We start from the raw sequence: 27,555 nt of genomic DNA, 5'->3' as shown, positions 1-27,555 counted from the left end.
AAGGGGGAATCACATATGACAATTTGGTAAAACTCATTATGCACCCGGAGTTACACTTTAAAGAAGCCTTGTTCAAGATGAAGATGTTTTGTCCCTTATGTCTTTAATCTGGAGAAGTTGGTGCAATAAGATGATGGCTTCCACTGTGTACGGTAAAATAAAAAAGATGATGCATTAGGCTGTTACTGCATATACATTTTATAAAATTAGGGAGAGAATTAATTCCTTTCACTGTTTTGGACCTCAACATCGAGAGTCCTCCTGATGTTAAAGCACTAATTTTAAGTACTGTTTATGAGCCTATGATTGGTTAAACCTAATGTCTGTTTTATTTGCTTTTTATAGAAGAATATTATATACAAATATGTTAATGAGTATGCATGGTTACATCACCATCATTCTATACATCTAACAATTGTATGCACATTTTAAGAAATTGTACAGTAAAGATGTATTGTGAAGAGTATTTTATACTGTTGTGTTGGGTGGACTGCACTGTTGTGTGAATTTGTGGCACCCATATCTTTAAAAAAAAATATTAAAGGTAATGCCTCTTAAATTCTTTGGATTTTTCAATAATGTAAGAGCACTTTAGGACAATACATGAATCATGCACTCCAAAATTCTAGTATACAATTTCACAAAACAGCTGATTTGTGCAAAAATTAGATATGTTAATGAACTTTCTACACTACTCACTACATTTTTGAATGGGCATGGGCAGTTTCTAGATGTGGTACACCCAATACTTTTTTTTTTTACAAAAGTTACAAAAATGATAATATTAGACCAGTAGGGGGTTATCCCACATTGTTTTTAGCCCTAAAGATGTGGCAGATTAATCAACAATAATGCAGCTTTGATAGAGTTGTAAAACATGCGCTCTCCAACAAAACTAAATGATACAATTTCCTTGAAGGAAATCTACAAAATCAAGCATAAAAAAATCAGGAACACTTATTTATAGATCCAGGCATTGTGACTGTGGTAATCTTCATATATTTGTTATTCATGGCTAAAATCAAGAGAGGTGTCAGCAGAATGTTGACCAGTTCCTCCACAATCAATCGGTGGGTTTAGCCAGCCATCATCTGCTGTGTATTTCCAGCTTTAATATGGCCATACTCATTAGACAGCAAAATGTTTTAATACAGTACAAAATGATCTTTAGGAAGGACAAAGACACATAAAATGAGCACACACATTCTAGAAGTATCCATCATACAGTTTTTATTCCGTTGGGTCTTGAACAGAACGAGTTTGTAAAAATACATAGTTTTGTCTGGTAACAGGTGTAAATATGGGTTTGTATCACCATATGCCATTCTATGGAGAAGAGTGGACTTTTCTCATTTTGACAAAATGCAAATGAAATCCTTGTTAAAGTAACATAAGCAACGGGCACAGCCCCTCACAGACCACAAGGCGGGGGTTAATTCTAGTGAACGTTATTCTCCCGTTGTAAATGATTTCTTACCGTGTTCAGTACATTTCCTAAAATGATCCCCCCTTATTTATAATGGAAGCACATCTCAGAACATTGTGTCTCTGGTTTAGGAAGTGATATGAATAATAGAAATACCCAACCCATAGACATTTATCACCAGTCTACAAAATAAGGGGTAAAAGATACATCTCAGCCACCCAACCAATAACTAGGACACGGAAATGGAGACCCCTGTATGTCCTTAGAAGCCTCACTATCCAGACTCGAATTGGAGGAAACAGGTTTTACTGCTGAAGTGTAATGCAGGGGTAGGTGTGTATGTCCAGTTTTTTATGTTACACCCCCCACTCACAATCATATAAAGACAAATATACAAAACTAACAATTGAAGTAAATGAAAATTATTATATGGAATATGTGAACTCAACTTGTCAACGTGGTGTCATATTCTCTGTCAGCATGTAATGAAGCAGGTCACATTGATGTATACATTTGCTGGGTTATTCAGTGCGTGGGGCCTTCCCTCTGCGTGAATACATTAGTATCGTGCAGTCAGTGACTGAATAGGACATTCTAAGTAAATTCAATTAAATCCAAGTTATACTGAATAACGCCTGCTCCTTGATTTACACAGGGATTGACACCCCCCAAATAGATAGATGCACCAGAAGGCCATTACCAAACAATGGTACACCAAAAGGAAACAGGAAAGTTATATCTGGAAAGCTTATAAAGCTTCCTAAATAATGCAGCTGGTACACTACCATTTACCCCACAAAAGTAGCCAGCTCCATATCCTGTAATGAGCTGCAAATAGCGCTGTCTACTGTTGGGGATTTGTTCCTTCTGAAATAGATAGACTGGTTTTGCTTTTATCTCGTATCATGTCATGAGATTTCCTGAAAGTCATTCTTGATGTTAAGGGGGCGCCATACAAGGTAACTAAGAGACAATGGGAGGGGGGTATTTAACATGACTTGTACACCGGAAAACAAGTTGTGATTTCTCTGCCCTCTTTACCGGTTGCAGGAGGCGTCCCGGGCCATGCATTGGACTGGTGCGGGGCGATCCTCCCCCAAACCTGTGCACTACCTACAGTGCAATTCTACGCCAAGTCAGACCGAAGCCTCTTGATAGATCTGGTGTGGGACGGGGGCACCATTATACAGTGGTACACTTACCACTTGTGTATGATAAATGGACCCCAATGTAAAATACATTTGCATATTTACTAGAATCCCCTAGAAGTCCTTACACGACGTCAAAGCTGCCTTAATTGTCAAAGTCTCTCTCCTCGCTCTTCCTGACCCCACAAAAGTAGACCCCAATGAGCACAGCAGCACCTGCCGTGCTACATGCTACCGATAGATCGGACACTACATCCGGTGTGACAGGCTGGCATTGAAGGGCAATTAAAGATCGTTCATGGTTCAGTCATTCAGTGTTATAAGGTATATATATCTGTTTTACCAATATGCAGTATTATCATAAAAGTGTGTATACAGTGTATAGCCAGGTACTCAATAGCATCTTGGCTATAATAAAATAAATTGTATAACAAAAGCCAAACGTTTTAGCTCAAATATAAAGAAAAGAAAGAGAAAAGATTGTATTCTGATTGGTTGGGGTTGGCTGGTTAACTCCTATATTCTCTTTCAGTGTATGATATAAAGTAGCACCATTTCCTTTACATTATCTCTTCCTTATGCAGATATGGGTGGCACAACATATAAAATCAAACTATTATCTGTATGCGAGTGGTTCATAGGACCAGCCAGTGACATTAAGAGACATGTTTGAGTCATAGGTAACCATCCTTCAAAAACTAAACCTACGATACCTAACTCTGCCTCATGATATCAGATACCAGTCCCAGATTAGTGGGCAAGATCTAGATACCCTATAGCAGTGGTGGCGAACCTATGGCACTGGTGCCAGAGGCGGCACTCGGAGCCCTCTCTGTGGGCACCTAGGCCATCACCCCAGCATGAAGTTCACCAGACAGAACTCAAAGAATCTTCCTGTAGAATCTTCCTACAATAATAGACAAATTTGCCCTCCTCCTTTCAACTGCGTTGGTGTCTTTAGGAGGCTGAACGATTGAAATTGTCAAAGAACAAGGAGAAATACATTACTGCTTAAATTGCTGTGCTGGCACTTTGTAATAAATAAGTAGCTTTTGGTTAAAGTTTGGGCACTCAGGCTCTAAAAGGTTAGCCGTCACTGCCCTATAGCATCGAGTCCTCTTCCCATTACTGAAACCCACAGTAGCTTCCAGCATACATACATACTGGGCATAAAAATATAAAAAAGAAAAAACATTGTAAAAAAACCATTGCCTTAAATTTGGGTTAAACAGAAAGAGAAATCACATGTTCTGAATGTCATCATTATCCCAATAATTAGGTAACACCCCGAGACACGTGCGCTGACTGCTAGGAGCAAAAAATAAACCTGTTACACATTGGAATAGAAAGTTTTTTTTGCATACTCGTGTATAATGTGAGATCTACAATACCTCTGCATTCCCATATACGTATAAAGCTATATATTATTGTAATAGATAGGAGTTGACAAGTCTCATACTGAATGTATTGTCCTTGTTCTGGCAGTGTTGTTGAAGAGTGTTTTATGTCCAGTGTGGACAGCAGCCACCGAAAACTACAGGGTGGTCGTGGGATAAAGTCCAGACCTTCTGTGCTGCCCACTACAAACTGACCTGGTCCTTCCATCCATTTTATGTTTCTTATAAAACTATGGGAAAACCATTTAACAGTCACGTTATTGCAGTTAAAGATGAGGTCCATGTTTAGAGAAAGGTGTCTGCTTCTTTCCCTCTAAAAACAGCTCTGCTCTTCTCCGTGGACTGTTTATGGGTTGGTATTGTGGCTTGGCCCAATTAACGTGCATGGAGATGAACTACGATGCAATTTCCTTATTATGACACCATGTCATGGTACTTTGCTCTGCTTACAGAGCGTCTGCAGCTGTGATATTGTTCTAGATCCATATCCACAAGATTAAAGGCGATATCACATGCGGGAGCCATTGGCTCCCACTCTCCTGCTGGGATGAAGCAGCAGCTTGTGCATGTAGTTTGGTGCTCCACTCCAGTCTAATTGGGACTATCTGACTGTTGTGGGTGAGCATTGCCATAATGAAAGAATGGACTAGCAGGACAATGCAAGCGCTGATGGTGCCTAAGATCCCCGATCTCATGGCTGGTGGGTGGTCGCTGTTCCCCTTACATGTTAATTCCTGTGCTGTGAATAGGGATTAACATTTAATATTGAAACAACTACTTTAATGTCTGACAGATTAAATTCCCTGACCAAACTATTCACCCAACTCCCCCATCCCCGCATCCTTAAAAAGAAATTTTGGACAACTAAAATGGCAAAGCTTGTTGCAATTAACTTTTTATGTAAACCCTTAGATTTTGATGGTTTCCACAATCTCTGCCACTTCTGGGTTTAATGGTAGGAGCCCCTGGTAGGACCCCTATACAAGCCCCATCGGACATTGGCCCATATTTATCAAAAGTAGTGCAAACTGTACTAGGTGTAGTTTGCCTCTCTATTTTGCAGGGTGCTGCAGATTAGTGAATACTGGGGCACATTTACTAAGGGTCCGCAGCCGCGAATCTGTCGGGTTTTTCACGAATATTTCCGCTTTGCACTGTATTTCACGGGATTGTGGCGCACGCGATCGATTTTTGGCGCAATCGCGCCGACTTTCGCGCGACAGAAATCGGGGGGCGTGGCCACCGGACAACCCGAAGGATTCGGAAAAACCGCAGAATTTAAAAAGCCATTTGTGTCGCAAGATCAAGCACTCACATACACCAGAAAAAAGCAGGTGAACTTCGGTGGACCTCGGCGCAGCAGCGACACCTGGTGAATATCGGCGCACGGACCTTAGTGAATCCCGGCAGAACCCGAATCGGCGTCGGAGAACCCACCGCTGGATTGCGACTGGACCGGGTAAGTAAATGTGCCCCACTGTCTTCAATTATCAGGTGCTCGAGAAGTGTGGACCATCTGTTTTTAGGTGCACCTTTAATATAGAGCGTGCAACACAATTCTGTTGTAATTCTGTACTGGAACGCCCCTTTAGGTGCAGAATTTTGTTGCACAGCGGATATATTGCAGCCTTTACACAATACTGGTGCAGACACTTCATAAATATATATACAAGAAGTTTGTAGGTTCTTTTCAGTGCAAAGTCTGGCACAAATGCTTTAATAAGTGTGGACCATTATGTTGTACAGGCAGTGTCCAGGATAGGTTCTGTAGGTTTGTAGGTCGGAACTGTATACTTTATAATTGTAACGCCAGGCAAAATTTTTTTGGTGTTTGTGAGAATTGGATTTTAAAACTTTTGGGTCATCATAAGACCCAGGATTAACAATAAAGATTAATTTCAGACGCCTTCGATAACTGTTACAGCTGATTATTGTAGCCTAAGGCTAAATATAGTAAATTACCAACATCCAGAGTTCTGTTTATAACTAGGAGTCGTCTGTAAGTTGGGTGTTCTTAAGTCTGGGACAGCCAGTACACCTTTCAAGTCTGAGATGGGAATACTAAGAATTCTATAGTAAATGCATTTTATGTATGTGTGATCTGCTGTTCCAGGGCTATGTAAGACTTGTCAGATACAGGCAGTCCCCGGGTTACGTACAAGATGGGATCCGGAGGTTTGTTCTTAAGTTGAATTTGTATGTAAGTCGAAAGTGTATATTTTATAATTGTAGATCCAGACAAAAAATTTTTTGGCCCCAGTGACAATTGGAGTTTAAACATTTTTTGCTGTAATGGGACCAAGGATTATCAATAAAGCTTCATTACAGACACCTTACAGCTGATCATTGCAGCCTGGGACTAAAGTAAAGCATCCAGAGAGCTTCACCAGAGGTCAGAGGGGTCTGTCTGTAACTATGGGTTGTCTGTAAGTCGGGTGTCCTAAAGTAGGGGACCGCATGTATATACATAGCGCCAGATAGCTTTTATATAACTCAACTTGCATCATTTTCCCAGCATTCCTTGGAGAATAGTCATGCATATCATACACTCCTGGGATCTCTAGATTCATTGAGGCACATTTTATTTTCCATTTTTTTTAAGAGACCAGACACTTTTGTGTAGTTGACAGATCAATAATGTAGGTTCAATATTGGAAGATGTGATAAGTACAGACGAGATAACTGGTTACAGGTGAGGATCTTCATATAATATTGACTAACTTGGAGTGGATTATTCTTATAAAATCTCCATTACAGCGTATTTCAGGACCGATTATTCTAAAGGTTTGTACTAAATTCATGTTTTTTCCAGTAGAGCATCCAGGTGTTTCTACACAAGTCAAAGGTTTGGTGATATACGGTACTGTAACTATTAGTAGCACAACACAAAGCTTCCGAAACCCCTGGAAACCTGGTATGTACCCCCTGGGGACATGTTATCAGATTTTGGTGTGCCTTTAGATAATTGGTCCTGGATGTTGCCTCCTTGCTAAATAGAAGCTAATGTAACTATTCAGGTAATGAGTACTATATACTCTATGCCCTGGGTGGATTTGCACATAGGGGGAGATTTCTCATAAGTCTCTTAGAGCAGAACTGTTCTAGTTGCCCATGGCAACCAATCAGAGCTCAGCTTTCATTTTCCCACAGCTGTTTATAAAATTAAATCTGACCTCTGATTGGTTTCCATGGGCAACTAGAACAGTTTTACCTCAGAAACTTGATGATAAATCTCCCCCATATTGTAGATTTTAAGGTGGGGTCCGCTCCACTCTTATAATGCTTTTCAAAAACACCTTAGTTCTCTAGAAATGTAAACCTTTTACAATGTGGATAGTTATTTATCAGGATTATTCTGTAATGATATACTGGAAGATGAATAATATACTCGCTCCTCAGAGAGACTGTTATCATTGACTGCACTGCCAGATGATACTTGTAACATAGTCAGGTCCAATATTTTTTTATTTCTCTGTGGTCCATCCTCACCCCCAACCTCAATTTTCCACAAAAATAAACAGGGCCTATAAGGTTTTCCAGTGGTAAAGTTCCCATACTTCCTCTGAACAGATGGCTGCTGCTTCCTGGAGATTACTACCACAGTCTCGGCTATTCTGCTCTAGCCTCTTCTTCCTCAATTTGGGGAAGGGGCTGCTCTTTTCTCGCGGAAGACTTTGGAGCGCTTGGAGCGTCTATAGCTTTTGGTTCATTGGTGAGGTAAGATCCTTTATACCGGTGAAAATAATGATAAACCAAAAACAAACAGGCAACCGCCAGAAGAAAGAGGAAAATCACCACAACTAAATTTAAAAAAAAAAAAGAAGAGAGATTAAAAACGATAAGTAAACTTTAAGTATAACTTATTTTTCAACAAACTTTGCAGGCATCAGTAATCCAGTGTGTGTACACGAGGAGTAACACAGATTCTGGGCTTTTTCTGGCTTACTCCTAGATCCAGGCACCCTGACTGTGGTAATCTTCTTCTATTTGTGATCCATGGCCTCCTTTTCTCTAAAGTCAAGCTTTAAAATTATGCTAATGAGCCAGAAGGGCTCTGGGGTGTTACCAGAGCCCCTCCATGCTGCAGATTTACAGGCTGTTACACTTTACTAAAAGCAACTTAATGAGACTTTCTATTACTTGCTAGCAAGACACAATTTCAATGTGAAAACAAGATTTCCAGACGAAGAGGGAGGAAGAGAAGAGCCAAAGTAAGTTGAGAAAGAAGCATTTTTAAGTAGGCTTTTCATCATTGTGGGGAAAAGATCCATTCACTGCCCTACCCCTGGATCTATATACCCTCAATGTAAAGTGGCTTGTAGATGATTCCCCTTCCAAATACCAGTACCCAGGTGACATGTCTTAGCCCTCTTTGCCCGTCCCCCCAACTACACTAACTTCTGTCAACAATATGTCAGCTATAAAGTCTCCTTTGGCTTTCCCATACTTTATAAAGGTAAGGGTGATTTTTTTTTCACATCACTGATTTTCCACTGAACCCATTTCGGTTTATGGTCACATACAGATCGGTTTCCTCTTCCTGGCTTCAGTGATTTGTCACTGATGTCTTACTGACCCATTCTTTTCAATGGGCTTAAAAATTTGAATGTGGAAATTCTGCAGATCCACATCAGAACCAAAATACAAATAACAGAAATCTTCATGAAATACACATAATAATAACCGAATGAATATGAGTGTTCCAGTTAAAGGTATATATAATATATAATACACACATATATATTAATAATATATATATTATAATAGTATATAGCTAAAGGGGACATTTGGGGAGAATAATTGATTGAAAGAGAAAACTGTACTCACATGCAATGATTCCTGCAAGACCATCGTCATGTACATGAGGAAATACTACAAAACAGAAGAGAAGATTGGGGTTTTCTATACTGAAGGGATAAAAAATACTAGAAGCTAAATCACACACACTAACATTTGGCCTTCTACATATTGATTTGACCAGCGCTATGGTCTATGAGAAAATGTTGGTTAAAAATTAGGGCTGACATTTATGATAAAGGTATTTTCCCCACATATACTTAAGTCAGGCCATAAATATTCTACAGATAAGTCTCGGCTCTAGAATTTATATAGACATATCATACAATCTCAGAGATTGGACCATAATCACATTGCAATAGTCGATTCTGAAAAACCTTCTCATCCCTCACCTCCTCCCATGTACCATGGGTCCAGTTCGTATGGTATGTGGTACACCTTGAGCGGCATGGCTCCGCAGTTTGATTCTACCAGATTTCCCTTCACAGTGATGAGTTCCATTGCTCTAGAAGACCGGAAGACATCTCGTATTGGGGTAATGTTGTTGAATCGTACATCTGCGAGGCATCCTATGAAGCCTGGAGTGTTAAACTTATGGACATCTGGATCCATTGTTCCAGTCTCTAACAACATGACAGAATAGAATATTATCAGAATAACATTATCATGAGGAAACTATAGGAGTGAGGGCCTCGCTCTCAAGGGCTTACAATCTATCAATCTATGGGGGACATTTATTGCACATTTATTAACGGGGTTGTCCGAGAGTTATAAAAAAATAGCGATGTGGCTGGGGGCTGCATAAAAGAAGAAACATGTACTTACCTCCTTGGTCCTGTGCCTCGTGTTGTGCTTTTGTTGTGCCCCTGTTTGATTACAAGGGCATTAAAGCTCAGCTCAGACAGCTTGTCCCAGTGATGTATCAGGTGCTGGGATATGGTGAAAGAGATCAAGTTCACGTTGATTTTTTTATGCAGCTCCCCCAGCCACATGGCTATTTTTTATAACTCTTGGACCCCTTTAAACAAGTGAAGTGATTATTTGCATGGGGAATACAGAGCGGGCGCATGCACAACTACACCACGAGAATGTTTAAAGTGAATTTATGGTTTTTGAGCAAAACTACACTAAATTTCTTTACAATGGCCCTTCCTTCTTATCACACTGTTTTAGAGTCAGCCCCTGACTGCAAAGTTCTCCCATTTAAAAAGATGAGAGAGACTTGTAATTGACATCATAGGTAGATCTCAACTATGAGAGAGAAAATGAGAAAACAAATCCAGAAAATCACATTGTCTGATTTTTTTTTTAAAGAACTTATTTGCAAATTATGGTGGAGAAGAAGTATTTGGTCAATAACAAAAATTCACCTCAATACTTTGTTATATATTCTTTGTTGGCAAAGTTTTCTGTAAGTCTTCACAAGACTGGTGCACGCTGTTGCTTAGAGATTCCCCCCCACACTCTGGAATCCTACACTCACCATCACTGGGTGATAGGAGCTAAAAGTAAAAGCGGAGTAAAATGTCAAAGTAAGGGGCAAAAAATAATCTTTTTTAGTGTAAGCATCGCTAGCAAATTTTTATTCGAAATAGCGAAGGTTTGAGAACTTTGTTTTAAGGGCAAACCTCTTAAAACAGAGGGACATATCTGGCACTGCAGGATCTAAGTCCTTCTCAGTGTACTGTGTTACTGATGGTCGCTTTTGTTAGGTTGGTTCCATCTTTCTGAAGGTCATTCACTAGGTCCCGCCGCGTTGTTCTTGGATTTTTGTTCACCGTTCTTGTGATCATTTTGACTCCACGTGGGTGAGATCATGGCACCAAGCTGCTGCCTACTGCAGATTCAGTCTTCCCAGCCTGGTGCAAGTCTATAATTTGTTTCTGGTGTCCTTCAACAGCTCTTTGGTCTTCACCATAGTAGAGTTGGGAGTGTGACTGGTATACTAATAACAAGTTCACACAGGAGCCATTACTACAGGTAATGAGTGGAGGACAGAGGAGCCATTACTACAGGTAATGAGGGGAGGACAGAGGAGCCATTACTACAGGTAATGAGGGGAGGACACAGGAGCCATTACTACAGGTAATGAGGGGAGGACAGAGGAGCCATTACTACAGGTAATGAGAGGAGGACAGAGGAGCCATTACTACAGGTAATGAGAGGAGGACAGAGGAGCCATTACTACAGGTAATGAGAGAAGGACAGATGAGCCATTACTACAGGTAATGAGGGGAGGACAGAGGAGCCATTACTACAGGTAATGAGAGAAGGACAGAGGAGCCATTACTACAGGTAATGAGAGAAGGACAGAGGAGCCATTACTACAGGTAATGAGGGGAGGACAGAGGAGCCATTACTACAGGTAATGAGGGGAGGACAGAGGAGCCATTACTACAGGTAATGAGAGGAGGACAGAGGAGCCATTACTACAGGTAATGAGAGGAGGACAGAGGAGCCATTACTACAGGTAATGAGGGGAGGACAGAGGAGCCATTACTACAGGTAATGAGAGAAGGACAGAGGAGCCATTACTACAGGTAATGAGAGAAGGACAGAGGATCCATTACTACAGGTAATGAGGGGAGGACAGAGGAGCCATTACTACAGGTAATGAGGGGAGGACAGAGGAGCCATTACTACAGGTAATGAGAGGAGGACAGAGGAGCCATTACTACAGGTAATGAGAGGAGGACAGAGGAGCCATTACTACAGGTAATGAGAGGAGGACAGAGGAGCCATTACTACAGGTAATGAGAGGAGGACAGAGGAGCCATTACTACAGGTAATGAGAGAAGGACAGAGGAGCCATTACTACAGGTAATGAGAGAAGGACAGAGGAGCCATTACTACAGGTAATGAGAGGAGGACAGAGGAGCCATTACTACAGGTAATGAGGGGGGGACAGAGGAGCCATTACTACAGGTAATGAGGGGAGGACAGAGGAGCCATTACTACAGGTAATGAGGGGAGGACAGAGGAGCCATTACTACAGGTAATGAGAGGAGGACAGAGGAGCCATTACTACAGGTAATGAGGGGAGGACAGAGGAGCCATTACTACAGGTAATGAGGGGAGGACAGAGGAGCCATTACTACAGGTAATGAGGGGAGGACAGAGGAGCCATTACTACAGGTAATGAGGGGAGGACAGAGGAGCCATTACTACAGGTAATGAGGGGAGGACAGAGGAGCCATTACTACAGGTAATGAGAGAAGGACAGAGGAGCCATTACTACAGGTAATGAGGGGAGGACAGAGGAGCCATTACTACAGGTAATGAGTGGAGGACACAGGAGCCATTACTACAGGTAATGAGAGAAGGACAGAGGAACCATTACTACAGGTAATGAGAGAAGGACAGAGGAGCCATTACTACAGGTAATGAGAGGAGGACAGATAAGCCATTACTACAGGTAATGAGAGGAGGACAGATGAGCCATTACTACAGGTAATGAGAGAAGGACACAGGAACCATTACTACAGGTAATGAGAGGAGGACACAGGAGCCATTACTACAGATAACGAGAGGATGAAACAGGAGCCATTACTAGAGGTAATAAGTGGAGGACACAGAAGCCATTACTACAGGTAATGAGAGGAGAACAGAGGAGCCATTACTACAGGTAATGAGAGGAGGACACAGGAGCCATTACTACAGGTAATGAGAGGAGGACAGAGGAGCCATTACTACAGGTAATGAGAGGAGGACAGAGGAGCCATTACTACAGGTAATGAGAGGAGAACAGAGGAGCCATTACTACAGGTAATGAGAGGAGGACAGATGAGCCATTGCTACAGGTAATGAGAGGAGGACACAGGAGCCATTACTACAGGTAATGAGTGGAGGACAGAGGAGCCGTTACTACAGGTAATGAGTGGAGAACAGAGGAGCCATTACTACAGGTAATGAGAGAAGGACAGAGGAGCCATTACTACAGGTAATGATGGGAGGACAGAGGAGCCATTACTACAGGTAATGAGAGGAGGACACAGGAGCCATTACTACAGGTAATGAGAGAAGGACAGAGGAGCCATTACTACAGGTAATGAGAGGAGGACACAGGAGCCATTACTACAGGTAATGAGTGGAGAACAGAGGAGCCATTACTACAGGTAATGAGTGGAGAACAGAGGAGCCATTACTACAGGTAATGAGAGAAGGACAGAGGAGCCATTACTACAGGTAATGAGGGGAGGACAGAGGAACCATTACTACAGGTAATGAGAGGAGTACAGAGGAGCCATTACTACAGGTAATGAGAGGAGGACAGAGGGGCCAATACTACAGGTAATGAGAGGAGGACAGAGGAGCCATTACTACAGGTAATGGGAGGAGGACAGAGGAGCCATTACTACAGGTAATGAGAGGAGGACAGAGGAGCCATTACTACAGGTAATGAGAGGAGGACAGAGGAGCCATTACTACAGGTAATGAGAGGACACAGGAGCCATTACTACAGGTAATGAGAGGAGGACAGAGGAGCCATTACTACAGGTAATGAGAGAAGGACAGAGGAGCCATTACTACAGGTAATGAGAGGAGGACAGATGAGCCATTACTACAGGTAATGAGAGGAGGACAGAGAAGCCATTACTACAGGTAATGAGAGGAGGACACAGGAGCCATTACTACAGGTAATGAGAGGAGGACAGATGAGCCATTACTACAGGTAATGAGTAGAGAACAGAGGAGCCATTACTACAGGTAATGAGAGAAGGACACAGGAGCCATTACTACAGGTAATGGGCGAGGACAGAGGAGCCATTACTACAGGTAATGAGAGGAGGACAGATGAGCCATTACTACAGGTAATGAGAGGAGGACAGAGAAGCCATTACTACAGGTAATGAGAGAAGGACACAGGAGCCATTACTACAGGTAATGGGCGAGGACAGAGGAGCCATTACTACAGGTAATGAGAGGAGGACAGAGGAGCCATTACTACAGGTAATGAGAGAAGGACAGAGGAGCCATTACTACAGGTAATGAGAGGAGGACAGATGAGCCATTACTACAGGTAATGAGAGGAGGACAGAGAAGCCATTACTACAGGTAATGAGAGGAGGACACAGGAGCCATTACTACAGGTAATGAGAGGAGGACACAGGAGCCATTACTACAGGTAATGAGAGGAGGACAGATGAGCCATTACTACAGGTAATGAGTGGAGAACAGAGGAGCCATTACTACAGGTAATGAGAGAAGGACACAGGAGCCATTACTACAGGTAATGGGCGAGGACAGAGGAGCCATTACTACAGGTAATGAGAGGACACAGGAGCCATTACTACAGGTAATGAGAGGAGAACACATGAGCCATTACTACAGGTAATGAGGGGAGGACAGAAGAGCCATTACTACAGGTAATGAGAGGAGGACAGAGGGGCCATTACAACAGGTAATGAGAGGAGGACAGAGGAGCCATTACTACAGGTAATGAGAGGAGGACAGAGGAGCCATTACTACAGGTAATGAGAGGAGGACAGAGGAGCCATTACTACAGGTAATGAGAGGAGGACAGAGGAGCCATTACTACAGGTGATGAGAGTAGGACAGAGGAGCCATTACTACAGGTAATGACAGGAGGACAGATGAGCCATTACTACAGGTAATGAGAGGAGGACAGATGAGCCATTACTACGGGTAATGAGTGGAGGACAGAGGAGCCTCTTAAAGAATAAGTTACATGTCTGTGAAATCCAGAAATTTTGCTTGTTTGTAGGTTACCAAATACCGTATATTCCGGCGTATAAGACGACCTGGTGTATAAGACGACCCCCCTACTTTCCTGTTAAAATATAGAGTTTAAGATATATTCGCCGTATAAGACTACACCTTTTCCAACAGCCAGCTCCCCCTGTATATTGCCAGCCTGTACCCCCAGTATACAGCCAGCCCCCCTGTATATAGCCAAACTGCCCCCCCCTAGTATACTGGCAGCCTGTACCCCCAGTATACAGCCAGCTATTATACAGCCTGGCGGCCCCCAATTGTGCAGAATGCCGGCTCCCCCAGTTTGCATCTTTCCGCCTCCCCCCTCTATATAGCCAGCCTGCTTGGCACACTAATAATAAAACAGCTTCTCACCTTTCCCGCGATCCACCGAAGCTCCGCTGCTACACTCCGGCCGGCGGTGACAGCTCATTGAGCGCTGGAGGCTCACAGAATATGACGTCAGCCGCGTGCCGACGTCATATTCTCTGCGACGCCGGCACCCACGTAGCTGTCACCGGCGGCCGGAGCGTAGCAGCGTAGCTTCGGTGGATCGAGGAAAAGGTGAGAAGAAACATTACCGGCGTATAAGACGACCCCAGACCAGACTGAAGATTTTTCAGTCTTCAAAAGTCGTCTTATACGCCGGTATATACGGTACGTGCTTTCCACCATAATTTGCAAATAAATCCTTTAAAAATCAGACAATGTGATTTTCTGGATTTGTTTTCTCATTTTTTCTCAGGCGTCCCCAGCACTGCTTTGTGCGCACCATCTTTTTTTTATGCTTTTTTTAATATACAGCGTGTGACACAATTCTGTGGAGTCACCTTATTAATTGTGTCACAAACTCGGAGTAAGCACTTACACGCCCCTTTAGGTGCACATTTTCTCTGTCTTTTCGGACACAAAACAGAACTGACACAAAACTGGCGCAGACACTTCTTAAATACACGTGCAAGCTCCAAAGACTTTCTTTTCAGTACAAAGTACGACAGTAAACTGGCGCAGCCAGAATAATAGATCTGGCCCATTGTTTGGGGTGGAAATTGAAGTTGACAGCTGAACAACTCCTCCTGTCTTTTTTTTGCAGTAATAAAGATAATTTTTTACTATACATTTTTTGGTGACAAGCTTCAATCTTTTGTGTTTTTGGTTTAGTGATTTGTAAAGAAGCTGAGTTGCTGCATATAGATCTATAGATATTTGGCATCCTTGTTTTTTTGGTACAACACCGGTGTGTTTGGCCAGCCTCAGTATTTGAAGATAAAAACTTACCAACAACCCTTCCAAGATAAATAGCTTTAGGAGAATCAAACTTTGGATCTTCCCACAACAAGAACTGTTTCTGTACCAAATCGTAATAGTCCACCTAGAAGAGAGGTCAGTGTCAAAACCTTTCCCTATTTGGTGAATATCAGCTATTTTTTATATGTGAATATTTTATTTGTGTTCTGCTTGCGCAGAGGAGAAGGGCCATAGAGGAATTATGAAGGTTCATAATTATGAAGGCTACTACTGGGGGCATGTAGTAGCCTTCGTCCCTGGAGCTGTCTCCGGCAACTCCACGCCCCCAGTAGCCATAAAATTAATTTGCCTATTCCATCATTAAACTTTATTTCTGCAGCGGCTGCATCCCTGAATGCAGAATCTCCAATGCTGCTGCCTGGATGGGGAATATCTCAGAAAGTAGATTCCCTATGGTAGATTTCCGTTAAAACTCAACAATAAAAGATTATGTAAAAGTAACAAAATATTCAGCTGATCACCAAATGTCTGCATCAACAAAACCTTTTAAAATAATTAAAAAAAAAAACCTTGAACATGAACCAGAATGTACATGCACTGTATACATGTATATAAATGCAAATGTGTTCTTAAAATTGGAAGCTGCAGGTAATTGATGATTGACTAAATAATAATAAGTTCATTGCTGAGTGACCAATACAACATGGTACTAGGGTAAGTTCTACTATACAACATGTAGAAAATTTAAGAGAAACCTTGAAGCTTCACATTACCTGATAGTAAAGCGTTCGGTAATCTCTGGTGACATTAACCCTGTGAGGTCTGCCATCTGTCATGTTTTTCTTGCTGAGTTGGAAGACATTTTGAGTGTTGCTCCGCAATTGGTAATTTAGCTGCAGTGTACCTGTGATAATAATAGAGGCACAGAAATTTCAATGTATATATCTGTATAATGCAAGTCCTTCCTTACCTTTACTCTTGGCTGGACATGTGCAGTTATTTGTGTAATGCGATTTTCAGCTTTACAAAACCACATGATTTTTATGGTTATAGGAAAATTGATGTCCTTAAAGTGCAACTCTGATATTTTCCTTTTAACAAATCAATAGCTCTTGAAATGTAGAAAATAATTTGCCTATTATCTTGATCCCTTATATGCAGCAGTTTCTTTGCTGTCCTCCTCAGTTTAGCCGGGCTCTGCACTAGCGGTGTCTCCTGGTTGTGCGGATTTCTCCTGTGATTTCGTAGAGTTGTTTTAGAGATACGGTTTCAAAGATGGAAGGGCTAAGAGAAGCTATTAAAGAGTAACTGTAAAGGTTTTCCCACAAATCAATAGCTCTTGGGATGTAAAACAACTTTGTCTATTATCTTTGTTACCTATATTCAGTAGTTTCTTTGCTATCCCCCTCAGATTGCCTCTGTGCAGCAATCTCTGCTTCCTCTCCATGTGCTGATAATAACCAATGAGTCCGTAGCTTGTTTACACATTGTTTCTGGTTGTTTTCATGGGAAGGGAGGGGAGGAGCTGCTGCTCCCTGCTCACAGAGGAGGAGGTCAGGTGACAGTGAATGTAGCAGAGCTGAAAGTGTACAAAACAGTGGATACAGATGTCTTCTGCACAGAATAGTGAGGTACAAGATCTCCCTGTTACCTATCAGTCCCTCAATCCCAGTCTGTAATTCTACAGAACTTTCTTAATCTCTTTCCTCTCCTTATGCTGCTCTCTTCCCCCACCTTGTCATCGGCAGCATCAGCTCTGTATAGATAAGTTATTAACCCTGATTGCTCACACAGCACAGGTATAAACTTCATGTACTTATGATTTCTTCCATTTATTACATGTTCCCTGCTCCTCCATGTGATGGAAGCTACGAGGCTGGTCACCATATACATCCTGTATGTGCGCTGTGCAGTGTTCACTGGATTTACATGTGGGAAACAAAATGAATTTAATACTAAATTACTTTTAGAGAGAACACAAGGCATCATGGCATATGTGGGCAAGCTAACTGGCCCCAGCCTGAGGGCATAGACTTACAGATATTAGTCTTCGCCCACTTCATCTTTTATTCAAACACTTTTAGAACAGAAAAGGACATAACTTTGGAAAGAAAATGGCGAGAAGCGCAAAGTAGGCATCGTACTGTTTGTTTTCAAAGGGGGATTCACATATAATAATTTGGTAAATTCACTATAGCTTTACAGTTACACTTTATACCTTGGTTCTCACACAGCACAGAATATACACAATATGTAATTGTTTCACTTCTGGTTTCTACTACTTAATACATATTGCATCCACTTCTACCTTATTAGATTCAATAAGAAACAAGCATCATATACTTTGTACACACAATATAAACCATAGACCAGCACACATTGGACACCCATTCGATATACTCTTGTTACCTGATACAAAAACTTTTTTTTTTTTTTAAGATATTGTCAGTGTATACTCTGAGTGTATCCATAGACATATAGAGGGTTATTTAAAATTGGTTTTGCAAGTCTTTTGTGGTGTAAAAAAGTCTCCAAAAAGTCACTGCTTTTCACTGCTAAATAGTCGCACAGGACAATTTCCGCCAGTGCACTATAACAAAGAACTACTGCTAGAGCCAGGCTGTGCAAAGCCAGACTCATGACTTGCAACTGTTTAAAAAAAGTCAACTCCAGTCCCCTGCTGGTGTATGTGCTGGGACTTCTTATGCACCAGACAGCAAGTAGAGCATACAAACATTTATTAAAGGGCCAAAGCCACTTCAATGAATCTGACAGGCAGCGGAGAGACAGCAGACAGAGAACTGTCCCAAGGAGCCGCCTAATGATAAATCTCCCCATACTGTCAGATGGAGGCATTCCTTATGACACTATCTAACCAGTATTCATTGTATCCTTTAGGAGACGGGATGGAAAGACGCAGCAACTTGTATCATAGTTTCATAGTATCATAGTTTATATGGTTGAAAAAAGACACTTGTCCATCAAGTTCAACCAATGTAGGTAAGGGATTGCATGAGATAGGGATTTAGGGGAGACAATTCTATATAACATAGTCATCAATGTTATTTAGGTGTAAAAAGGCATCGAGACCCTTCTTGAAGCTCTCTGCTATCTCTGCTGTGACCAGCACCTGAGGCAGGCTATACCACAGATTCACAGTTCTCATAGTAAAAAAGCCTTGACGCCTCTGGCGATTAAACCTTGATTTCTCCAGACGGAGACAGTGCCCCCTCTTTTGATTGGATTTAATCTGAAACGACTTACCACCATATTTTTGAAATTTTTAAATACAGTGAAAAATTGGTATCAAAGCATCACTCACCGTCTGGCCTGAGCAGGAATGCTATATAATCTGATGAGAAGGAGCTGATGTACAGTAAGACGGCTGGTGCAGAGGTGGTCCTGAAACTAAACGAAATTTCTTCACGGGTTAAGTTGCTAACAAACAGTGGAAGGGACACAACTTTAGCAAACTCCTTGGCTGCAACCATACTGGCCGACAGGATATTGTGACGTAGCCAAACCCCTGCCTCAAAATAGGCACCAATGTCTGTAAAATGAAAGGAAAAAAACAGTGTATTTAAAAAAAGCTCCAGACCCAAAATAATGATAAAGCTTCAATCTCAATGGGAACCTCATTTATAGGATTATGTAAGTCCACCAGATAAAATTATTCTTTACCCTTCTTTGCGACCCAGGAAACAGACCCCTGTATCCTCCAGATTGAGTTGTCTTCTGCTGGGGCTCAATATTGGGTTAGAGTGAGGGGCTTCAAACTCTGGTTACATAACTGATTGGGGTTCAGATTGTCAGAACCCTACCAAGGATATACTTATCACTGATATCACTATCCCAGAATATCCCTTTTACTTTCTCAATGTGTGTGCAATGATTGCATGATAGGCATCAGTGTTGTTTATCTTGAACCACGCATCTCAAACAGGACATGTCTATATGTTCTTCTACTTTGAGATCGATTGTCCATGTACGTGTATTGGCTCAGCTGTGACGTAAAGCTGTACCACTACAGCACTGTGACAGATTACCTCTGGTGCAGAATGGTCCTTCGTAGCCCGTTCCGTTACAGTCACAGGTGTAGTGGCTGTATCTCTCCACACAGCGGGCTCCGTTCTGACACTCCATCAGCGGCCTCTCACAGTGACCCGTGCAGTTGGTCCTCACTCCGATACTTTCATTCGCCTTGCCTTCTAGATTGAGCGTCACACCGTTCATCCGAAGTCCTCGAAGACATCCAATGTAAGGTTTCATCCTGTAGTCTGCTGATCCTAGTGCATAAAATACGTCCTGGTAATTCCAAGGTCATATAGAAACTAAATATATTTCAATGTAGGTGATTCTATTGAGCAAATCAGTTGCCTGAATGCATAGAAATCTTTTTTTTTCTTTATATACAAATCAACATTTTGGTACACCTTGGGTGTAGGTTCGGTGCACTCCATCTTGCTCTGATTTACAGGGGCAGCAGAGCACAGTCATTTTAGGCTTGGTGGGAGCCACAGGCTGGTAAATTATAACATCTCTATGGGTTGTGTGCAATATGGCAGCTCTCATTGCAATCCCATTCTCTTGAAAAGCTGAGCTTCCATACTAGACACAGCTTAAGGACATGTGAAACAAAAACTTTGCAATCTGCAGTCTATTTTCACTCATGGACCTACCTTTTTAGGGTTACACATATGATACCACTTATAACCTCTGTCAACTCACCTACATAAAGGGGACGATCATATGAAGTATTGAGGTATGTCTGGAGGGGGAAGTTGCGGATCACCCAAGGCATCTTGTCCACCTTCAGACGTGCGAGCTTGACGTTCATTTCTGCTTTAACCTCGTGCCATTCATTATCATTTAGAGGAAAAGGGTATTTCACAGTCACGTTTTCATGGCCGTTCCCAATGTCATAGATAAACACAAGATCTCTTGTTGCTGGAGTATAAAAGAAATCATCAAGCTGTGAGTTGTCCCAGTTTCAGTCACATAACACTTTAAAGGAAATCTACCATTTGTTTTTATGCTTTGTGAACCAAACATACCTTGAGAATGCTGTAGCTACACTGATGCAGAAACATATCCTGTTTAATCCCTGATGCGAGTGGTTTTGCTCAAAAAACAATTATATAATTCAGGACCTCGAAAAAACTAGGTGCCTACATAAACACATTGTACACAGAGCTTCCTTTACTGTCCAGAGCTGAGCTCATAATAATGTTGGAATCTGCAGCAGAAATCTAAAGCTGACCCCTGGATTTTGTGGTAGCCTCCATGATTTTCACCTCCATAAATTCCATGTCCCTTGTCGATAACCTCAATTCCACATGGATTAAATACATGGCATTGTGGATAGAATGCAATGGCATATGGATTTGATGTAGATTTGACATGGATTTTAACTTGGAATAAACCCAGAAACCTAAGTATTAATTACATTTTGTAAACATACTCTTAGAAACATTGATCAGTAGAGGTGCATATGGAATGATCTAAGGCAGCCATGGTAAACCTTTGACACGGAGAGAAGTTTTTGCAAACATTCAGCAAACTGACAGCATCCAGAGGTGAGGTACCTATCCTGCTGAGAACACGGCACATTGCCCTATACTAATAAAGGTGCGGTAGCCGCCATTCCCTCACCTCTAGACGGCTGGACCCAGGCCCATTCCGTTGACTACATGGATGAAAGGAGAGTCATGTCAGGCGTGTTTGTACTCTACACCCTGGCCATTATTTTTAAGAAGCTACAAAAATCTCACCCTCCATCCAGAGCTACAAAGTCATGCTTGTTTTTTTTATGACATTCAACAAATTCTCTAAACTAGGGTTCTTAGTAAAGAGAAAAGTCTGATCTTAAGTTGTAACACAAGCAAAAATAATATTTTTCATATATAACCTGCCTGGTCATACAGAAAAAGAGCAGAACTCACTATTCAGCTCAATCCTGATGAAGATGCGGAAGTCACTTGCCATGTTTTCGAGAAATGTCCCAGACAACGAAGTAGTCTTGAAGTAGAAGGAGACGTCCATGCTCTGTTCTGGCTGGAAGGTTGGATAAATGAGGCTAGCAGGTTTCATAAATGTCACTGTGTTCCAGGTATTTCCTACCATCAAATAAAATAGAAACACAGTCAGCAAACATTAAATATAGATGACAGTGAAAATATCTACCCAAAATCCAATGAATTTCAATGAGAGGTCTTTTGAAATATTGGGAAATATGCAACTCTTACTGTCTCCATAACAACGTAGAGGTCCCACTGAAAACCAAGCCTCGGAGCTGGACCGGTTTGTGTCCCCCACAACGACTTGGGTCACAGGTAGATGATCTCGATATGTCAGGAGGCCCTTGTCATATCTCCTAAGAAAACATTTAAAAGTATTATAAAATGGGGTTTTTTTCTTACTAAAATGTTGTTATTTGAACTGCCCATCTAGGTGGTGTTGAAACCATGATTTGTTATAGGGATGGTAGTTGAACTGCCCATCTAGGTGGTTTTAAGAACCATGGCTTGGCATTGAGATGGTAAAGTGTCAGAACAAGCTAATGTAGACATAGGGGAACAGTCAAAAACCAGAATGTTAAGCTTAAAGTGGAAATGAAGAAGAAAGAAGAAACCATAGAACACCATAGAGAGTATTTAGAAAGGCTAATACATCCACATCTCAATGATGCCCATGTATTTTGCTATGGTAGTCACAGCCTTGGTATATCTCTTCCAGGTAGAATACATGTTTGGTTTTTTTGACATGTCTTTTAATTTTGTTAACATACCCATAAAAGTTTAAGGTCAAAGTTATCAGGAAGGAAGAGTTCTCATTATGGAGATTAAGGCCGACTGTAGGTCAAAGTTATGTCATTTAATACTTCAGTCAATTATCCTTTCACGTACCATGTAAGATGGTCAGCATCACAATTACAGAAATAAGCCGGATCAGCGCAATTCTTTTCTATACCACAGGCACATCTCTGAATACCAGGGTTAGAGCCACCCCAGTAAAAATGTCTCTCATTATACCGTCCCATCCAGAAGCTGTATGGTAATCCCACTGTTAAAACAGAACATGGTGGTAATCAAAATCTACTATAGTGTGTGTCTCCTTAGTCTTTATGTGCCTCCTTCCTAAAATTTTCTGTAGCCAAATAGACGGTGTAAGTGACTCATGGCACATAATCTAAGCATATGATTTAGTGCCCTGCATCATGTGTTTCTTGAAAAAAGTCTGAATCCAGAGAAATCCAACTCAAGAGCATACGTGGGCACTATTATTTCTGGTCTATTGGAGCACTGAAAATAGGCTCTCTATGCTTGCCTATTTTTTTGTGCCCTAAGACTTGTAGAGTGGCCACTCATTCATGGCATAACTCTCTATTCAGCTAAGTCACAGAGAGAGGGTAAGCTGACCCCCATTCCTGATATACACTCACTGGCCACTTTATTAGGTACACCTGTCCAACTGCTCGTTAACACTTAATTTCTAATCAGCCAATCACATGGAGGCAACTCAGTGCATTTAGGCATGTAGACATGGTCAAGACAATCTCCTGCAGTTCAAACCGAGCATCAGTATGGGGAAGAAAGGTGATTTGAGTGCCTTTGAACGTGGCATGGTTGTTGGTGCCAGAAGGGCTGGTCTGAGTATTTCAGAAACTGCTGATCTACTGGGATTTTCACGCACAACCATCTCTAGGGTTTACAGAGAATGGTCCGAAAAAGAAAAAACATCCAGTGAGCGGCAGTTCTGTGGGCGGAAATGCCTTGTTGATGCCAGAGGTCAGAGGAGAATGGGCAGACTGGTTCGAGCTGATAGAAAGGCAACAGTGACTCAAATCGCCACCCATTACAACCAAGGTAGGCAGAAGAGCATCTCTGAACGCACAGTACGTCGAACTTTGAGGCAGATTGGGTACAGCAGCAGAAGACCACACCGGGTGCCACTCCTTTCAGCTAAGAACAGGAAACTGAGGCTACAATTTGCACAAGCTCATCGAAATTGGACAGTAGAAGATTGGAAAAACGTTGCCTGGTCTGATGAGTCTCGATTTCTGCTGCTACATTCGGATGGTAGGGTCAGAATTTGGCATCAACAACATGAAAGCATGGATCCATCCTGCCTTATATCAATGGTTCAGGCTGGTGGTGGTGGTGTCATGGTGTGGGGAATATTTTCTTGGCACTCTTTGGGCCCCTTGGTACCAATTGAGCATCGTTGCAACGCCACAGCCTACCTGAGTATTGTTGCTGACCATGTCCATCCCTTTATGACCACAATGTACCCAACATCTGATGGCTACTTTGAGCAGGATAATGCGCCATGTCATAAAGCTGGAATCATCTCAGACTGGTTTCTTGAACATGACAATGAGGTCACTGTACTCAAATGGCCTCCACAGTCACCAGATCTCAATCCAATAGAGCATCTTTGGGATGTGGTGGAACGGGAGATTCGCATCATGGATGTGCAGCCGACAAATCTGCGGCAACTGTGTGATGCCATCATGTCAATATGGACCAAAATCTCTGATGAATGCTTTTAGCACCTTGTTGAATCTATGCCATGAAGAATTGAGGCAGCTCTGAAGGCAAAAGGGGGTCCAACCCGTTACTAGCATGGTGTACCTAATAAAGTGGCCGGTGAGTGTAGGTATCGGTTCCAGGCGTAGGCCATGATCATGTATCTACCATGCTTTTAAAATATATCTTGTGGGTATATAATAAATATTAAACATGAGGATATGACTTTGAGAATAATTGATCAATAAAAAAGTAATAAATAATCCTTTTAAGTAATAAAGAGCAGCCATTCATATCAATGGGTTTTTTGCAGTTTCCATTATGGCCAAAATTAAAGTGAACAAAAATTCCCTAAAAGTTGTTTGCAAGTCAGAATAATCTTATCAGTCTAGTCTTATCAATTTTCCTGTTTCTAGTATATAGCGTGGATGTTGCTTACTTGGAGCATTGAGCAGTCTGGATCTGTAGCAGGAGAATTCTATTCTCTGTTCACAGTATTCAGATCCATTCGCCAGTGAGGACACTTCCCCCCACGATGCATTCCAGTAATTTACCTCCCCCATAAACGGCTGGTCAAGACTGGAGCCGACAACTTTGGTCCGATAGTACCGATCATTTTGTACAGTGGTCCAAGCTCTTTCCTCTGATAAAATAAAAAAAATACATTTATGTGATTTAAATTTGATTTCAAACACACTACATAACTTTGTCATGTAATTGACAATCAAGACCGTTCCCTCCCTACTAAAACCTCCTATTGGGCTAGATATATAGTTATTACTAATAAAATGTATGTAAATGTAGCAGTTGGTGCACCCCTGCCTTCGCTGCTCCATACCAGCGCACCCCATCCCACCCCAGCCCTATATCAATGTGCAAGGAGAGAGAGGATGAAGAAAAGAGTGTTGCTGAATAGAGATGAGCGGACCCAAACTTTATATTCAGGTCCGAGTGCAACCTGCATGACGCAGACATATGGTGTCGCCCCGGGTTACAGAGTATATATTTTTTGTCCCGCCTAGCCAATCGCAGCAACTACGAGTAGGTCGGGCCATTCATTTGCCAGATTAGCTGCATGGCCACCAATCCCGCAATTTGTCTGGCATGCACAGGCTGTACCTGAACCCCTTACCCGAACTTAAAAAGCAATCTCAAGTAATTAGCAATATCCAGTTGTTAATAAATTAATCCTATTCTAAAATAAATTACACATGTTCCACTACAATTATAATCTGGGCGATGCTAGTATTTCTCAAAAGAGACACATCAGGGGAGGTGGTATTCTCTAAAGAAAGGAATTACTGTCCCCTGGCAATACTCAGCTAGACTCACAGTAAATCTGTTCCTATATGGCAGAAAAATGGCAGCAAATTTTCCCAGAACATTTTCCGATACTACTTGAATGGTGCCAGTTGTTGTGATTACATTACCAGATATGTCACAGTAGACTGAAAAAGGCTTTAAAGGGCCACTGCCATCAGGATCCACAGTGTAATTGCCAGAGTACTTTCCACTGACTCGGTAGGCGTCACAGTTTTCCTTAAACAGAGCTAAAAACCAAAAAATAATAGATTATTTGTAGGTAAAAAAAAAAAATTTAACAAAAATCTAATATTAAAAACTAAATAAAAAATACTCTTTGGTGGAACTTAAAGGGAACCTTTCATCACATCTCTCACCCAGAAACCCACAACACTACCTTGTAGTGCAGTCGACGGATATGGGGATAGCTACTGTGGCTGGTTCAGCGCTTCTCCTAGCACGTGGGTTATTCACTGCAGGAGAGGATGATGTAAATCACCGGGTTCTGCCTGAAGGCAGAATAATCAATTGCTGCACCATCCACCAGCTGCTGTGTATGAGTGATCCATCTCAGCTTGATTAGTCCTGTCTGGACTAAGCCCTGTGTGTAATACAAGCCTAGTGTAACTTGTGCAGTCATGCACACCAGCTTTCCCAATGTCCTGAATGTTATAATTGCTTTTTCAGCAAAACCACTAGGGATTAACCAATATATGATCTTGCATCAGTGTAACTACAGCATTCTCAAGGTATGTTTGCTTCATACTGCATCAAATCAAATGGTAGATTTCCTTTAAACTGCTATATACTAAATTTCCAAATTATAAAGTACTTAGACCTACTAAAGAGAACCTGTCAGGTCCTGTTGGATCCCTAATCTGTCCAGATACTTTTATGTAGCTGATATCTTGGGTCTCAAACCAATTTGGTTCCTCACTGCAGAGATAAGAAAGGGTAATGTTGGTGGGGCTAAGACCATTTGAGCCTGCTTCAGCCTTCCGGCTCTTTTAAATTTTTAAACATATTTTATTTTAATTAGTATAAGATAACAAGCAATGAATCCAAAAGTGGAAACAATCTTGATATATATCTATACCACCCAAAAATCACGCAGTAATCATTTTAAAACATTCTGTAACCGTGGAAGTCAAATTGGAATTTTGGATCTCAGCAGTACTAGATTATTAATTGATGCTTTTTTCATAACTCTACCCCCACCCCCACAAACAAACAGAATTCCTCCTCGCTCTACCACCAACTTCTCCTCCACCTACGGCCTCTAAAAGTCTCTAATTCATAGGAGAACCTTAATCCAAATGCGCCATTTTTTGATGAGTGGGGTTGGTGAGATTCGGATTCACACTTTTTAACTTTAGCAAATCCCTCTGCCAAGTGGAATTAATTATTTTCCCCCAAATCTGATTAGTCCGGGCCTCCTTAGCTATCCACTTTTTAACTATAGAGAATCTAATAATCTATTAATTATCCATTATCCATTATCCCCTTCCCAAATTCCCAAAAAACATAACAACATAACTAAAGATTGGGCTAAAGAGAAGGATGACAACATTTCTCCATATCAGTTACATCAGTTACATCTACCAAATGTATGGGCTACATCTGCTCCAGGGCTACACACACCATCAGACTTGGAAAACTTAGCTTTTATTTGGGGTGTAAAATATATTTTCTGTAAAATAGATCACTGAGCCAAACAATAAGATGGGTTTTTAACTCTACTAATAACCCCACACGTATTGGACCATAACTGTTCTTCAGGAACCCCTACCTTCTCCATCCATTTATCCACTGTCCTATATACATAGGATCTATAGGGGTTATTTATTATAAGATCAGCTCCTTGGGTCAGTTCTATGTCTATTTTTGGAGCTCCGGCGACCATCACATTTATTAAAGTGGCCCTTTAATAAATGTTCTTATGGTCTATTTTCTGTCTGGGATTTTTTTTAAAGTCTCAAAATGCTTAAAGAGTC

At 41.5% G+C, this 27,555-nt stretch overlaps 1 protein-coding gene across 1 annotated transcript in view; it reads right to left on the bottom strand.

Moving 5' to 3' along the window:
- Positions 1-1,213: 1,213 nt before the first annotated feature.
- The window catches only part of CNTNAP1 (contactin associated protein 1), a 65,351-nt gene continuing 39,009 nt past the window's right edge, over positions 1,214-27,555 (bottom strand). The window contains exons 12-24 of the mRNA XM_072111744.1: positions 25,690-25,809; positions 24,699-24,902; positions 22,637-22,793; positions 21,977-22,104; positions 21,674-21,847; positions 20,460-20,678; positions 19,778-20,017; positions 19,054-19,281; positions 16,505-16,635; positions 15,762-15,855; positions 9,161-9,391; positions 8,799-8,843; positions 1,214-7,771 (exon numbers count right to left, since the gene is read on the bottom strand). Of these exons, the coding sequence (XP_071967845.1) occupies positions 7,581-7,771; positions 8,799-8,843; positions 9,161-9,391; positions 15,762-15,855; positions 16,505-16,635; positions 19,054-19,281; positions 19,778-20,017; positions 20,460-20,678; positions 21,674-21,847; positions 21,977-22,104; positions 22,637-22,793; positions 24,699-24,902; positions 25,690-25,809 (2,162 nt within the window). The 3' untranslated portion in view covers positions 1,214-7,580. The remainder of the gene's footprint in view (positions 7,772-8,798; positions 8,844-9,160; positions 9,392-15,761; positions 15,856-16,504; positions 16,636-19,053; positions 19,282-19,777; positions 20,018-20,459; positions 20,679-21,673; positions 21,848-21,976; positions 22,105-22,636; positions 22,794-24,698; positions 24,903-25,689; positions 25,810-27,555) is intronic.

Source organism: Engystomops pustulosus, chromosome 6 (assembly GCF_040894005.1).
Source record: "Engystomops pustulosus chromosome 6, aEngPut4.maternal, whole genome shotgun sequence".
Taxonomy (NCBI): domain Eukaryota; kingdom Metazoa; phylum Chordata; class Amphibia; order Anura; family Leptodactylidae; genus Engystomops; species Engystomops pustulosus.
The sequence above is the reverse complement of the archived record's forward strand: the minus strand, read 5'-3'. Positions and strand labels throughout refer to the sequence as shown.